Source organism: Elgaria multicarinata, chromosome 8 (genome assembly GCF_023053635.1).
Source record: "Elgaria multicarinata webbii isolate HBS135686 ecotype San Diego chromosome 8, rElgMul1.1.pri, whole genome shotgun sequence".
NCBI classification, from domain to species: Eukaryota; Metazoa; Chordata; class Lepidosauria; order Squamata; family Anguidae; genus Elgaria; species Elgaria multicarinata.
The window spans coordinates 50884814-50899870 of record NC_086178.1 but is presented as its reverse complement, the minus strand read 5'-3'; the positions used below and the strand labels follow the sequence as shown (position 1 = coordinate 50899870).

Below are 15057 nucleotides of genomic sequence, written 5' to 3'. Positions count from 1 at the left end.
TCTCTCTCTCTCTCTCTCTCTGTGTAATTGTATGTTCATGCTTTTATAAAATTGTAAGCTATCTTCTGAAGACAGTGTGCCCTGAAAGGCAGGCAAAATAAATCAGTTAAATAAATATCAGACATTTAAAGGTGTCCATGTTTCTAGTAATGTCTCAATTAGGTTAGTGAGGATTAGCCAGGCACAAGAGATGGACATTATGGGTTGCAGCCAGAAAGGAGGTTGAAGGATTGATGGCCACCATCCTGAAACATTTGACTCTCACCAAACAGGCCTGGCCATCAGCAGGTGAAAGCACAGCACAGATCCACTAACATCCAGAGAATTCCTCTGGCTGTGGATGATGCCTATTGGAAAAAAAATGCTGAATACTTATATGTCAGATTGTTCCAGAGGGCAAGGGAAAAAAGGCAGATAGCTTTTACAGTCTAATTAATTCCTTGATTGATTTAAAAGGTCTGCAGCACATGTGGAAGACTTTTGTCTTCATAACTTAAAAAAAAACATGCTGAAGAGCTTGTAATACAAACAGATGACAGAAATATAATTTCCTCTCAGATCCCAGATTTCCTCTCTTACCTCCCTCTGAGCTGGATTGCTTCCTCAAACCTTTTCTCATCCATTGCTTTCTGGACATCTTTGGTCTATAGAGAGAAAGAACCACTGTGAGGTAAAGAACCACTATGACATAAATCTAATACAACCAAACATACAGTGAGATTCATTCATGTTCTGTATTCATAGTCAGCCCACTGAACCCACCTCGTGGTATGTCCATCCTGGTGACCCCAGTACAGGAGTACAAGAGTGCCGTGTGTGGAGATTTCGGGCGAGAACACAAAATGCAGGTTGGTGCATTCAGAGCTGCTATGCAGTTCTCAGCAGTGGAGATCCCACTGCTAGACAGAGTGGCCTGGCCAATTTCCGCTGTTGTTGCCGCAGAGTTCTATGGTAGCATTGATTAACCATGGGGGCCTTACAGATGACATGCTAAGCCACAGTTAAGGCCGCTAACCTTATTGCAGCATGTGGTTAAATTTATTTATGTATTTATTTATTTATTTCATTTCTATACCGCCTAATAACCGAAGCTCTCTGGGCAGTTCACAAAAATTGAACTGCCCAGAGTTCAATTTCATGGTTGTAGCAAATATAGTTAGGGAAAACGCCCTATACACACTAAGCCTTCACTGTTAGCTCAAAATGCATAACCACCATGGCTTAGCATGTCATCTGAACAGTGTCACGGACATTTCAGAGGGAGAGAAAGAGGGAGAAGACCAACAACAGGAAAGCGGGAGGAGATGAGCCAGAAAGCCCTCCTCTTTGTATCACTGCCATCGGAGTGGCATTTGGTGGGGACATTAGGATCTTGTGAATTTCTCGTGGGTAGCTGCTCAACCATTGTGTGAACAGAATGGTGGAATAGATGGACACTTGGTCTGATCCAGGATGGCTCTTCTTATGTTCTTATGTCTTTTGGTTGGCTGCTTCCAGGCTCTGGAATTCCCTTCTGAGGGAGGATACTTTGGCTCCCTTTCTGTTGTTCTTCTGCCAGTAGGCAAACACATTTTAACTCAGGCAGGCCCTTTGGCATATAAGCTGGTGTGCCACTGAAGGGTTTTGTTTTTAATTGCATTTGTAATTTGTTTTCATAATACGTATTAATTAAGATTTTGTTTTAATTCAGGTTTTATTGTTAGCCACTGAGAGTGCCATTCTTTGGTAAGAAAAGAAAAGAAAAGAAAAAAGTGGGGAAAAGTGGGCCATAAATAAAATAAATCACAAGGCCCTCTGGAAAAGATGTAAAGCTGTTCACATTCCTGTCAGTGAGCTAAGGGAAGGAGGCACCCACCTTCCCAGCTGACACAGCCTGTCCCTTCATGTCACACTCCAGCTATGTACAGCTCATCACTTCGACTGGAAAGGAACAATTCAGAGGCCCAAAATTCCCACACCTGACACCCAAATGCCCCACAATGCAGGACTGTAACCAACAATGCAAAAAAGAGGCAGGTGTGGGTGGTTTTTTGTTTGTTTGTTTTTGGCATAGTTGATTTGGGAGGTTTTTGTTTTTTAATGAATTCAGTTTGACTTTATCAAGAACAAAAAGAAAATGGTTGGAACTCATGGGGCAAAAGAATTCATCTGAAGAGATAAGACGTGGTGCGGCATGGGAGAGGCTGGTACCTGGGCTCATCAAGTCACACCTCTTGACCCCAGGAATTCCTACCAAACCTCTATTTTTTTTAGCAAACGCTAACAACATGTTTTCAAGTTTTTTTCTCCAACTTTTCTTTTTAAAAAATAAATAAATGAAAGCTGAGGTTCTGGATATTTCATCTCAAATGCCATATTCCTTCTGCAGCTTAAGAGTGGCCTCCCACACTCCCAGAGCAGCTAAGATTTGCCTAGTTAAGTATTCATTGGCATCATCACATATCAGTTGCCGGCCTGCCCACCTCTTCGCTTATATATAAAATAGCGGTCTTAGGCCAGGAGTGTTGAACCTCCTTCAGCTTAAGAGCCTAATTGAATTTCAGAGAAGCTCTCAGGGACCACATTCCAGTGGTGGGCGGGCACAAAGGCAAAAGGGGGAGGGGTCAAACATCAGCATGTTTCAGCTGAAAGCTCTTACTGCTGGTAACTGAGCCTTAGGAGAGGTATTTCAACCTTTAAGACTGGGGTGGGGTCGGGGGGGGGAATTGTGAAAAATCTAGGCAACCACCAAATGTTTGGCAGTCAGGGAAATGGGTGTGTGGCCATGTCTGGGGAACCCCCGAGGGTCCAATTGAGACCCAGTGGGCTAGATTTGGCCCACCAACCTGAGGTTCAACAACCTTGCCTTAAACCCTCAGATAAAGAACAAAGTCACAACTCTGTATCCTGAGTACATTTGGCTTCGACGGTCTTGTGAAATCTCTCCTCTCTCATCTCACACTATTGCCCCGCTCGTGCTCTTCGCTCCTCTGATGCCATGTTTCCCACCTGCCCAAGGGCCTCTACTTCCCTTGCTCGGCTTCGTCCATTTTCTTCTGCTGCCCCTTACGCCTGGAACGCTCTTCCAGAACATTTGAGAACTACAAGTTCAATCGCAGCTTTTAAAGCTCAACTAAAAACTTTTCTTTTTCCTAAAGCTTTTAAAACTTGATGTTGTGCGGACTTTATACTGTTAGTTTTACCCTACCCTGTGCCTGCTTACCCTACCCTGTGCCTGTTGGCATTCTCTTCCCCTCCTTATTGTTTTACTATGATTTTATTAGATTGTAAGCCTATGCGGCAGGGCCTTGCTATTTACTGTTTTACTCTGTACAGCACCATGTACATTGATGGTGCTATATAAATAAATAAATAAATAATAATAATAATAATAATACTCACCACTTGCACGCATTCCATTAGGGGTAGACGCACTGACTGGTTCCCGGAGAGACTCACCACACAGGCCGGCGTGTCTGGGGTGGCTTCCAATAATGCCATCACAGCTTCCATGCCCATTTTGCTGCTCTGCGAGACACACAGTGCATTTCCTGTGAAGGGACTGGGTCACTGTTGGCATTTACCAAGCTGGGAGAGGGGCCATTGCATGACTCATGGCCGGGGGCAAATGGAGGCATTTATTTATTTACTTACAGTATTTATATACCGCTCCATATCTAAAATAGATTCCCGAGTGGTGCACAAAGGTATAAACAGTAAAAAGAAAGGAGATTAAAAAAGCAAATTAAAATTGTTCACTTTAAAACAAAGGACCAGTAAAAATAGTGGCTGGTCAGTTGAGCTGAGGAAGGCTTTTTGAAACAGAGTTGTTTTCAGGAAGCGCAGGACATGTAAGAAGATGGAAAGATATGTATAACTTGCACATTAAGCTACATGTTTGTGCATTCCTGTGATTCTGTAGCATGGCAGGCCTTTGCGGGCTAGACAAAACTTGCCTCACCAAGCATTGGAAAGCATGCTTCAGCCTCTCAAAAAATGAGTATGCATTGCTGGAAAACGTTAAGATAGAAAGGTGGGGAGATTATGATGCTAACAGGAACCTGCAGTCTGCAAGTGCACTACCTCAGTGGAAACACACAGCTGACAAAAATTGCACATCGCAACACTGCAAAGGGCAATTCCCCCAAGGAGCAAGACTTTGCAAAGACTTTGCAAGGTGGGAAAAAGTCCACCTTCGAGATGCAGCCAGGACAGAGACTTGCGGCAACAGGAGTACGGGTTGGGGTGGGTGGGAAGAGACAGCCTCCAAAGTTTCTCTGCAGGCAAACACACTTCTTCAAGACACTCACACCCTGGGAGGAGCACAGGGGATGTTGGCACACAGCTGCTCCCTCTTCCCCAATTACGTTTTGCAGCGCTGTCAGACACCTGCTCACAGCAGCAGTTTCCCAAAAGTATTTTCTCCCTCGCTGAGACACCCTGTTCTCTGCCGTGTTGGCAGATTTTGTTGAACCTGCCCAAAGGGCCACCCCTTCAAAAGGGAAAAGGGAGACAAGACCAGAGGGCAATGCAGCTCAGCTGGGTTGCCAGCCTAATCAAGAAAGGGAAATTCGTCCTGTCAATTCCCATTCTGGGCGGTGCTGGGGTGGAGCGGTCTTCCCTTTTCGGACAGTGCTTCCTCTTGCTCATGGGCAGGGCCAGATTGCCCAGATACCAATGGAAGCACTGCCAGGCTGTGCCAAGAACTGGAAAAGCGCCCCTCCCATCCCACAGCACCGTAGATGGCAAAATTGAGCTCTGGAGACAGGGGGATGCCAGACGGCCAAAAGGTTATGGAAAAAAAAACAAATCATCTGTTGGGCTGTTTCAGAAAAAAAAAAAAAGACATGAAGGCAACAGGACAGAAGGTCATCCCCGGTACACACAATCCCTAGCCCAGCTTTCCCCAACCTCGGGCCCTCCAGATCTGATGGATTGCAACTTCCAGTATCCCCCAACTAGCATGAGAATTGTAGTCCAACACATCTGGAGAGTGCCAGATCGTGGAAGGCAGATGAATACAGAAAAACACATTACGTATTCATCCAGACTTCTCTTGTGACACTGGAATTCTTGGTGCAATTTTCCACCCCTATTCTATTTTCTGGGGTGGGTGGGGATGAAGTGAGGAGACTATTCCATCTCAGCGCCATCAAGAATGCCAGAAAACCTCCGGAGATGCAGCTGAGCCAGAAATAATTAGAAAGATAATCTAATGCAAAGCCTCCCCTTCCCAGCCCAATCCCAAGACAAGGGAAGAACAAATACTTTCCATCCCTTTCAGAATCCCAAACTCTGCTAAGAACCTGTTTGCTCCTAACTAGGCAGGATCAGCCTAGAAGTCCAGGGAGAACCTTCTGCCCCTGGTGTCTTTGCAAGTTGCTTGCAACAAGAGGAGATACTCTCAGGGAAGGCTGGTAACTCTGGTGTCAGTGGGGGCGGTGAATCCGCTCTGGGTTTCTGTCAGCACTTTAAAAGGAGCTACGCACCATGGATTAGTAGTATTATTTACAATATTTATATACTGCTTCATATCTAAAATAGATTCTGAAATGGTGCACATAGGAATGAAACAGAATAAAGATTAAAAACAGCAAATTAGCAAATTCAATTGGATAGCTCCTTTAGAGTTCTGACTGGTTCTGACTGAAACCTGAAGCAGATTAACTGCCCCACTGACATCGAAACCACCAGCCTCCACTGGACAAATGCAGAAGTGAAGACTGTCCCACTATGGGTACACTGGAAAATTAGAAGATTAGCTGAAATTGAATCCCAAGTGTCAGAAGTGCTGTGCCTATGTACACCAGTTCCTAGGCCTCTTGAGTGGGAGGGTGCCGTTGCACTCATGTTCTACTTGTATATTTTTCACTGGCAGCTGGTTGGCCACTGTGTGAACAGAGTGCTAGACTAGATGGACCCTTGGTCTGATCCAGCAGGGCTCTTCTTACGTTCTTATGACAGCTGTGCATCCAATCTGAAGATGCACACTTGCTATCCAACACACCAACAACATTTGCCTTTAGTTATTATTCCTAAGTACATAAAAAGAGCCCTGCTGGATTAGACCAAGGGTCCATCTAGCCCAGCATTTTGTTCACACAGTGGTCAACCAGGTGCCTGTGGAAAACCCACAAGCGGACATGAGGCAACAGCATCCCCTCCCCTCATGTTCCCCAGCAACTTGCATAAAGAGCCATACTGCCTTTGGTAATGGAGGTAACACGTAGCCAGCCGGATTAGTAGCCACTGATAGTCTCATCCTTCCCCATGAATTTGTCCAACTCCCTTTTAAAGCCATCCAAATTGGTGGCCACCAATACATCTTGTGGAAGTGAATTCCATAGTTCAACTATGTGCGGCATGAAGAAGTGCTTCCTTTTATTTGTCCTGAATCTCCCAGCAATCAGCTTCATGGGATGACCCCGGGTTCTAGTATTACGAGAGAGGGAGAAAAATGCCTCCCTGTCCACATCCTCCGCACCATGTATAATTGTATACACCTCTATCATGTTTCCCCTTAGTCACCTTTTTTCTGAGCTAAACAGCCCCAGACATTGTAATCTCTCCCCACAGGGAAGCTGCTCTAGCCCCTTGACCCTATACAGAGGGGGGCACAATGCAGGACACCTGTGGACTGTTGCTTTCTGCATGGCAGCAGACGTGGGCGTTCAGTCTGTGAGGTCCCTGCTTTTTCAAGATACTCAACTCAGACCCACCTTTCCGCATGAGCTGAACAGGGTAGGAAGCTGGCATTTAGGCCCTGAAAGGTCTGCCCATTGAAGTTTTAAAAAGGTCATATTTACCAGGACACGGTCAAATGCTGAGGGGGTCCCTCCACGCTGCACATGGCCAAGCACAGTCACACGAGTGTCAAAGCCAAGACGCTTCACAACCAGCTGATCAGAAAGCGGGGCGGGGGGGGAGGAAAATATATTTATTTCAACATTTATTCCTTATCCCGCCTTTCCTCCAAGGAGCCCAAGGCAATGTACATGCTCCTCTTCCTCTCTATTTTATCCTTAAAACAACCCTGTGAGGTAGGTTAGGCTGAGATTCAGTGGCCCAAAGTCACCCAGTGAGCTTCCATGGACGAGTGGGAAGACTAGAACTTGGATCTCCATCGCTCTAAATGCTACACCACACTGGCTCTCATAAACTTTAGACATCTGTGCACCCCTCCCCTTCCCATCCGATTCCCTTTCTCCTGGTAGCCTGGGAGAGGGGCTACAGGGCAGACGTGTTTACAACGATATCAGCACTACAGCTCACAATAGCCAGTTCAAATTTCTTTCAGTGGATCCAAAGACTGGAGAAACGCAGGAAACCTAAATGGCGACGCCAAGTCCACAGGAAATCTTTGCCCTGAAGACACTTCCAAAATAAGGAAAAGCCTGCAACGGCCTTTTCCTCCCTGAGATCTGTGTCGCCGAGCTTTTTCGCTCTGTTCTGATCTACCCCATTACAGAAGTCACTTACATCCTTTACATAGTTAGAGGTGATAGGCTTCCCACTCCTGTCGATAGCACCTTCAGCAATGATGATAATATTCAGTCGGGATCCTCTGCTCCGTGCCTGTTCAAATAAGAATATGGAAGCCAATGGCTGATGCATCAGGCAAAGACAAGAGCCTACACTGGCTGGGGCTCTCTCATAATCCTAACAGGAACACCTGGGCTTCACCTCCTGGATGTTCGCCCCACTTTCCTCAAAGAGCTTGTCGTTTCTGCGTGCCGAGAAAGAGGAAGATAGGAATTTCTAAGCACAGCTGGGGCTTCTGAATCCTTTGCATCTGTACTCCTCAACTCTGCGAGGCTTGATCTTACCCTTCTTTCTGTGGCTCGGTTGGCCAGCTTTTGTTACCCAGCACCAACTGCACTTACGCGTAGCAGAAGATACTTCAAGGAAAGTTTTCAAGAAGAGCAGCACAGATGGAGCTGGAAAGCTGCCTTAAGATGGTGTACTATACATTCATAGATAGAAGTCATGTTCCTGCTAAGCCAGCCTCTCTCAACCTGGTGCCCTCCAGATGTGTTCAGCTGCAACTCCCATCATTCTCAGCCAGCATGGTCAGCAGGAATGATGGAAGGTGCAATCCAACATGTCTGGAGGGCACCAGCTTGGGGAAAGCTATGCTAAGCTATCAGCAGCAGGGGTGTGGAACCCATTTCAGCCCGACAGTTGAATTCCATTTCAGAGAAGCTCTTGGGGGCTGTGTTCCAGTGGTGGGTGGGGCAAAAGGGGGAGGGGCCTAAATATGCCAGCCTATTGTAGCTTGAAGCCTAATGTAGCTTGCCAGGAACTATGCCTTAGGAGAGGCATTGCAATCTTTTAGAATGGGGGAAAACTGCACAAATCCTGAGAAATTTGTGGTTGGGGTAAAGGGGAGGGGCCAGGGAAGGGGTGTGGCCATCCAGGGAACCTTAAAGGTCTTCAGGCCTAAGGATCTGCCTCAATGATCTAGAGAAATAGGGTCTCATTAATTGTGATGGGGCCATGAGCCAGGCATTGTACTTGTTATATTTTGTGGTCTTTGGTTGTGCATTGCCCAGAAAGCTTCAGCTGATGGGCAGTATAAAAATGTAATAAATAAAATAAATTTCATTGCAGAAGTTAATGAAACTGAACCATCCACACTCTTTTTTACTTGTCACATCCAGAGCAAGATTACACAGCCGAGGAACAGGTCCTGCCACCACTCACCTCCCCAAGTCTCTCACACATAAAATCCTCCCAGCCATCCTCAGGGGGTTCCTCAGGGATGAAAAGCCAGTCAGCTCCAGAAGCCAGTGCCGAAACCAAGGCAAGGTATCTGGAGAGCAAGATTCAGAGAGTCAGCTTGGGAATGGCAGGCCTCAATATCAATGAAGGTGAACGAAATGGCCCTCAGGATCCCACATAATTCAGGGCTCCCTACATTTGGGGTGGGAGGCAGCCCATAATGCACACACCTCTCTTTAGGCTTAATCCCCTAACTGGGAAACCCCAATCCTACTTTGATTTAACAAACAACAATGTTCTTTTCTTACCCACAGTGCCTGCCCATCACCTCCAGTACAAACGTTCTCTGGTGACTGCAAGGCAAAATGAGAGCACGGGCTTATCCGGAGGTTCATTCAATGTATACCCAAACAACATTTTCCCATTAATCCAATTCTCTCTCTCTCTCTGACACACACACACACACACACACACACACACACACACACACACACACACACGTACGTTAGCTGGACAGGGAGAGCAGACACCATTAAAGTTGGGCCCAGAAGCCGACGGTGAACACACTTTTTGAAGAAGGGTGGGGGAATCTCCCAGACCTTGTTCTGACTTTGGAAAGGGCCTGAAAGCAGCAAGACATCTCCAGACCTGGGAGAAGACATCTCGCTGGCTTCTGAGCAAGACCCGAATGAGCCCCTGTTGGTTGTTTTATTATGGTTTTAATTTTGTGAACCGCCCAGAGAGCTTCAGCTATTGGGCAGTATAAAAATGTAATAAATAAATAAATGCTGGGCCTTGGAGGCATTCAGCGTGATGTTACCATCAAGGCCCCACCTTCTCCATCAGTGCAAAATACAAAGTCAGTGGCAGGCACAAATTGTGGCTGATTACCAAAGCAAGCTAAAATGTGTGGGTCTGGGTTGGAAAACAAGCCATACCGGACGTTGAAGAAGGGGCTGTTGCCTCTCTCCTCTGAAAAAAAGTGCAGGGTTGTGCCCTTGAACCCAGGAGAGAGGAAGCGCACAACCACTGGAAAAAGAGGTGGAAGGCCATAGCAGCAGTGGCTGCTTGGCTCTGAAGATTTATGGAGCCACATGGTCAAGAAAGGCAACTGGGCCTTGCTTCTGACCACCTTGGGGTGGGGGGGAATATTATCATATGAGGGTTCCAGTGCAGGATCTGAAAAGTGAGACAGTAAACATATAACAAAGTATTTGCATGGTTTTTTTAAAAAAAATTGTCTACACAACAACAGAACTGCCTTGGATGAAGATATTTGCAACAAATGAGTTGCTTTTATAGTGCAAGAAGAAAGAAGAGAAGACAAAAAAGAAAACAGAAGAAAAGAAAGAGAAAAGAATCAATTATTTGGAAAGGATCTAACAGGAATCAGACCCAGAAAAGCAATTGAATCACCACATCTAGGGAAAATGCTGCTAAAAGGCAGGAAGTAATTGCTGGTTATGTAACTCTCTGGCTAGTTCTCTTGGCATGGTGTGTGCATATGCATGTGGAAATGAAGACAGGAAAGAATAGGCTTGAGAAATCACACACTCACCTCTGGGCCGTAGTGGTGATCGCATCAATCACCTCCATGATACGGTGCAGGGCAGAGTCGGTGCCAATGGTCATGTCCGTGCCACAGAAGTCGTTGTCAATGGAACCCACCAAGCCCACAATGTTTAAATGACAGTACGTCTGAGACACCTCCTCAGTGATCTTCCCTGAGGAAGAATGGCAGAGAATTAGCACAGGGGGGGCCGAGGCTGAGTGGCAGAAGAGCACCTGCTTTGCACGCAGAAAGACCCAGGCTCAGTCCCCAGCGTCTGCAGGTAGGGCAGGGAAATCTCCTGCCTGGAACCCTGAATTGCCCTTGCTGCCAGTCAGTGTCAACCATACTGGGCTAGATGGACCAATGGCCTGACTCAGTATAAGGCAGCTTCCTATGTTCCTAGATGAATATGAATGAAATCACAACTAAATTGCCTCTTTCCAACGACATTTAGAGAGTGACAGAATGGGATGGAGTTAGCATAACTGGAAGCGATAAATGGCAAAAGTGTTATGTTTTTAAAAGTGAGTCTGTAAATACGGTTTGGACCTCATTGTATTTTCAATTTGATTTGTAATGGCATCTTGATAAGTAGTACAACATGTTGTTCTTTGTCAATGATACTGGCTTGAATGCAGAATCATTTTTTAAAAAAATTCAAGCCAAGAACTGTTTTAAAATTGGATCAAGGTGGAGACTCACACCCTACATATCCAGTTACCATTGACTTCATCAGCTGGAAATCTTTTCAAATGCAAACACAGCAGCTGGCTTTAGAAGACTTGGTCCCTCTGTGTTTTTCTGTGGAACTGAAGGTTGCTTATTCTGCTCATTTGATCTTCACTTTTGTTGTTGTGTCTATTGTGCTATGAGAGAGGAAGCGAGTGTGCAGTTGAATCTATGTAAAGCCCTTTATAGTGAGGCACTTTCCCCAAAGGTTGAAATTATAAGGACAATGGAGACATGGAGAGGAGGTGGGAAGTTGAGGAAATTAAACAGGGAATGAAATAACATGCACAGGAAACAGTTTCAAACCAAGGTTTTATTGACATGTATTTTTTCAAAGCACTCAAAAATCAATTATTGTACCTAGGAAAATCCAATACTTCTTTCCAACAGCATAGTCATTTGCTGTTGTTGCTGCCATCTGAAGCCTGGTTGCATGAGTCAAAGGCGCCTCCTGGATTTGGCTTGCAACATTAGTAAGAGATGACCGACCCCCACCCCCGGGTTCAAAAATCCTGCTCCCCTCCTTGCTGTGGTGAAAAGGGAGCCAAGCTCAAGATGAAAATGTATTTTGATTATGCATAATACTGTTATTCTTAAGGTTTTTAATCCTTGCAAACCTCCCAGAGAGCTTCGGCTACTGGCCAGTATAAAAATGTAATAAATGAAATGAATGAAACCCAAATTTGGAGCCACAGGCAAAGGCAGGTCAGTGCACATCTGCCTCCTCACTTAAGCTCTGTGCTGGAGACAGGCCTATAGCCAGTCTAAAGGTTCGGGAGGGGTGGCTACAAATACAGGGGGGGGGATTGTAAAAAAAAATTAGGGGAGGGCAAGAAAAACTTAGGTGGCAGCCCTCCCCGGCTACAGGCCTGGCTGGAGGTGGGAGGCAGAGGCACCTGGGCCTCCCTTTGCACCTGGCAGGTGCTTTGAGCACAAAGTGACTGCTGGGAAGCAGAGCAAGCCGATGCACCTCCCCCTCCAGGATGAAGCTGGAAACCGGAGGCACAGGGAGCTGCTGGGGGACAATGGCTTCTTCTCCCCACCCCCCAGCCCAGCTCCAAGCTTAGAGCTGGAAAAGGGAATGAACATTCTCCTGGCCTCCAGGCGAAGTATGAAGTGTTGATTATTACCTTTAAAGCACTACATGGTTTGGGTCCAAGTTACCTGTGGGATCACCTTCTCCCGTACAATCCGCCCCGCACACTCAGGTCCTCTGGGAAGAATTTACTACAGTCAGCAAAAACTAGGCTGACAACCATTACCCAGAGGACCTTCTCTTCTGCCGCTCCCAGACTGTGGAATGGCCTGCCGGGAGAGATTCGTCAATTTAACAGCCTTCTGGAATTTAAGAAAGCCATAAAGACTCATCTCTTCCGATACGCCTACCCAGATGAACTTTAAGATGCCTTTTAATAGTATATAAATGTTATATGTTTTTAATCAGTTTTATGTAATTTAGGGTGTTTTCTATTTGGTGTTGTTCCCTGCCTCGATCTAGAGGGAGAAGCAGGATATATATATATATATATATATATATATATATATTTAATGATGATGATGATGATGTTGCCTTGGATTGTAGCTCAGGCTCATCCTTCCCCTTACCTTCTTTGACCAGTTCCTCCAAAAGGCCGCCCCACTCTGTGCGGAAGATATTCGCGCCCGTCAGGCTGCCATCCCCACCGATGACACACAGGTTGGTGATGCCATGCTGGACCAGGTTGTAGGCTGCCTGGAGGCGGCCCTCCCGAGTGGTGAAAGCTTTGCAGCGGGCACTGCCAATGATGGTGCCACCCTACAGACAAAGAAGCCAAATGAGAAAGGAAGCTCAGCCTCAAAACAAGTTAAGAAGCAGCAGACAGATCCGCAGAGGAGCCCAGAGGTCAACAGCAGAAGACTGGTCTTTGAAAGGATGGCAGTTCCAATCAACATGGGTACAAGCGGAAGAGTGCTGTTGCTCTCATGCCCTGCTTGTGGGCTTTCCACAGGCAGCTGGCCGGACACTGTGTGAACAGAATGCTGGACTAGATGGACCCTTGGTCTGATCCAGCCTGGCAGTTCTTAAGAAAAAACGGCTTGCAGCTCGATTCAAGCAGATTTGAAAATGCTGGATCCTCTAGCTACAAAAGGCACATGCCATGCAGGCTCAGGAAGATTGTGCAGGATTCTTATTTCTATCCTGCTATGAAGAGAAGTGTGATCGGCCCAAGACGTGGCATGATTTTAATACCAGCAAAAATGCATGGAAGAGATCATTAAAACCATGATTTTAATACCACAATATACAGCAAAAATGCATGGAAGAGATCATGTGTGTGTGTGTGAAGCCTTGCTGCCTGATCTATGGTCTTCAGCAACTTTGCTATTGCAGTATTAATACAGCATTTTGACGATACAAGCAGCTCTGGATATTGCTAATGTGATAGATGCCATAGAACAGCTGGTCTTATCACCAGGCCAATTCTCCTTTTGAAAGGGACTTCCTTGGACATCAAAACTAGGGGAACCCAGGCCTTACATAGCAGCAGCCCAGTGAAGTTTGACTCATTCTGAGGCATCTCTCAGTACACTCAAAATCACACCCATCTCACAATCCTTTGTATACAGAACTTCTGCTCAGCTGATTCCACTGCCTTCATCCTCACAGTGTTGACAAACTCAGCTGCGATTGGGGGAATGAACTGCCCCTAAGACCCTCCCGCTGTCCTTCTGCAATGGAGATGGATGACAGAGATGGTTTAGCACAACAAGCCTCCATCCATCGAGCGAAAACTTTGGACAGTTATCAGTAAGTGTCACTTTCGAGAAAGAAAGCGGGAGGGGCGAAGAAACATAAAGATGGTGATTGCAAGTTGCTGGTGCTACTGGCAATTCAAAGAGCAAAGTGCCGAGAAGGTCTGGGGACCAGGAGATCATGCTGTTAGCCCAGTTAGTTTCTTGCTTGGAGCAGTTACGGAGATGCAAGAGCAGCCAGGAAACTGGCAGAGCCACTGTCCTTGTCTTCCGGCTAAGATGGGCAGGTGGGAGAACTCACTGCTTACAACGCACCAGCCTTGCTTAAGCTCATGTTCATCAGAAACGGGGGCTGTTGTCAAGAACAGCAGCAGGCAGGCAAGAAAGAGCCAAAGACAAGAGGGGGCACTCCTGCACAGGCATGCAAGACCGGACTGTTACCTGAGGGAAAGGAGACACACCGCTCAAACTAGGAAAGGCTCTAAGGAGAAGGGGGAAAACAACACAAACACTCTCGTGAGTGGGCTGAACGAGTCCGGTTCAGACAAATTCCTGACACTCAGATCCACTTGGCACGCAAATCCAGCTCAGTGCTGGGAGAACCACAGCACTGGCCCAGATTGACCGGCCATGGAACAGTGAACAGCTCAATTAGACCCAGGCTGCAGTGAAGTTTCCGAGATGTCCAGAAACCAGGCGTAGCATGGATATTTTAAGCCAGGTTGAAGGAAATGAAGGAGAGTCGAGTCAAGAACCAGGAATTGTTGACTCTCTTCCAACACATTCTTACTCATACTCTGAATATTTCAGCTAAGCAGGGCTGCTTCACCTCAACGTACTAGGAAAATGCACCGCTTCCTCACGTAGATACACAATAACTATTCGGGGGTTCCTGGCAATGTGTGCTTGTATCACACATACACTTTAACCATAAGGACTTGTCCTTATCAGATACTTTGTGTTTGGGTATAGATAGCAAAGTACAAAATGCACACCTAATCTTGTCAGCTAGGGCACATATGTATGTGAGCTGTGGCTTTTATCCATGCAAACAGAAGCCTGGCCCTCCTTTCCCAAGTGGAATGTGCAAGCAGTGCAATACTGCAGTTTATTTATTACATTTTTATACCGCCCAACTGCCAAAGTTCCCCTGAGCAGTTCACAAAAATTAAAACCCTAAAACACAACTTGATAAAACATAATATAAAATGTTGCATGTATAAAACCAGAGTAAAAAACCATCAGCAGGAAAAGATCTGAAAATGTAATAACATATTTAAAACAAAAGGGAACGGCTAAAAACCCTGCAAAAATAAAAAAGAGTTTCACCTGGCACTGCAAAG

At 46.1% G+C, this 15057-nt stretch overlaps 1 protein-coding gene across 3 annotated transcripts in view; it reads right to left on the bottom strand.

Annotated features, from left to right (window-relative positions):
• Positions 1-15057, bottom strand: part of PFKL (phosphofructokinase, liver type) — a 51638-nt gene that overhangs the window by 19065 nt on the left and 17516 nt on the right. For 2 of the 3 annotated variants that reach the window (XM_063132320.1, XM_063132321.1), the window contains 8 exons: positions 12587-12776; positions 10259-10424; positions 9009-9053; positions 8683-8791; positions 7459-7554; positions 6786-6878; positions 3382-3507; positions 580-644 (listed from right to left, as the gene is read on the bottom strand). In XM_063132320.1, the coding sequence (XP_062988390.1) occupies positions 580-644; positions 3382-3507; positions 6786-6878; positions 7459-7554; positions 8683-8791; positions 9009-9053; positions 10259-10424; positions 12587-12776 (890 nt within the window). Of the gene's footprint in view, positions 1-579; positions 645-3381; positions 3508-6785; positions 6879-7458; positions 7555-8682; positions 8792-9008; positions 9054-10258; positions 10425-12586; positions 12777-14155; positions 14175-15057 lie in introns of those variants that run through there. The other variant, XM_063132322.1, reaches the window with a different exon arrangement.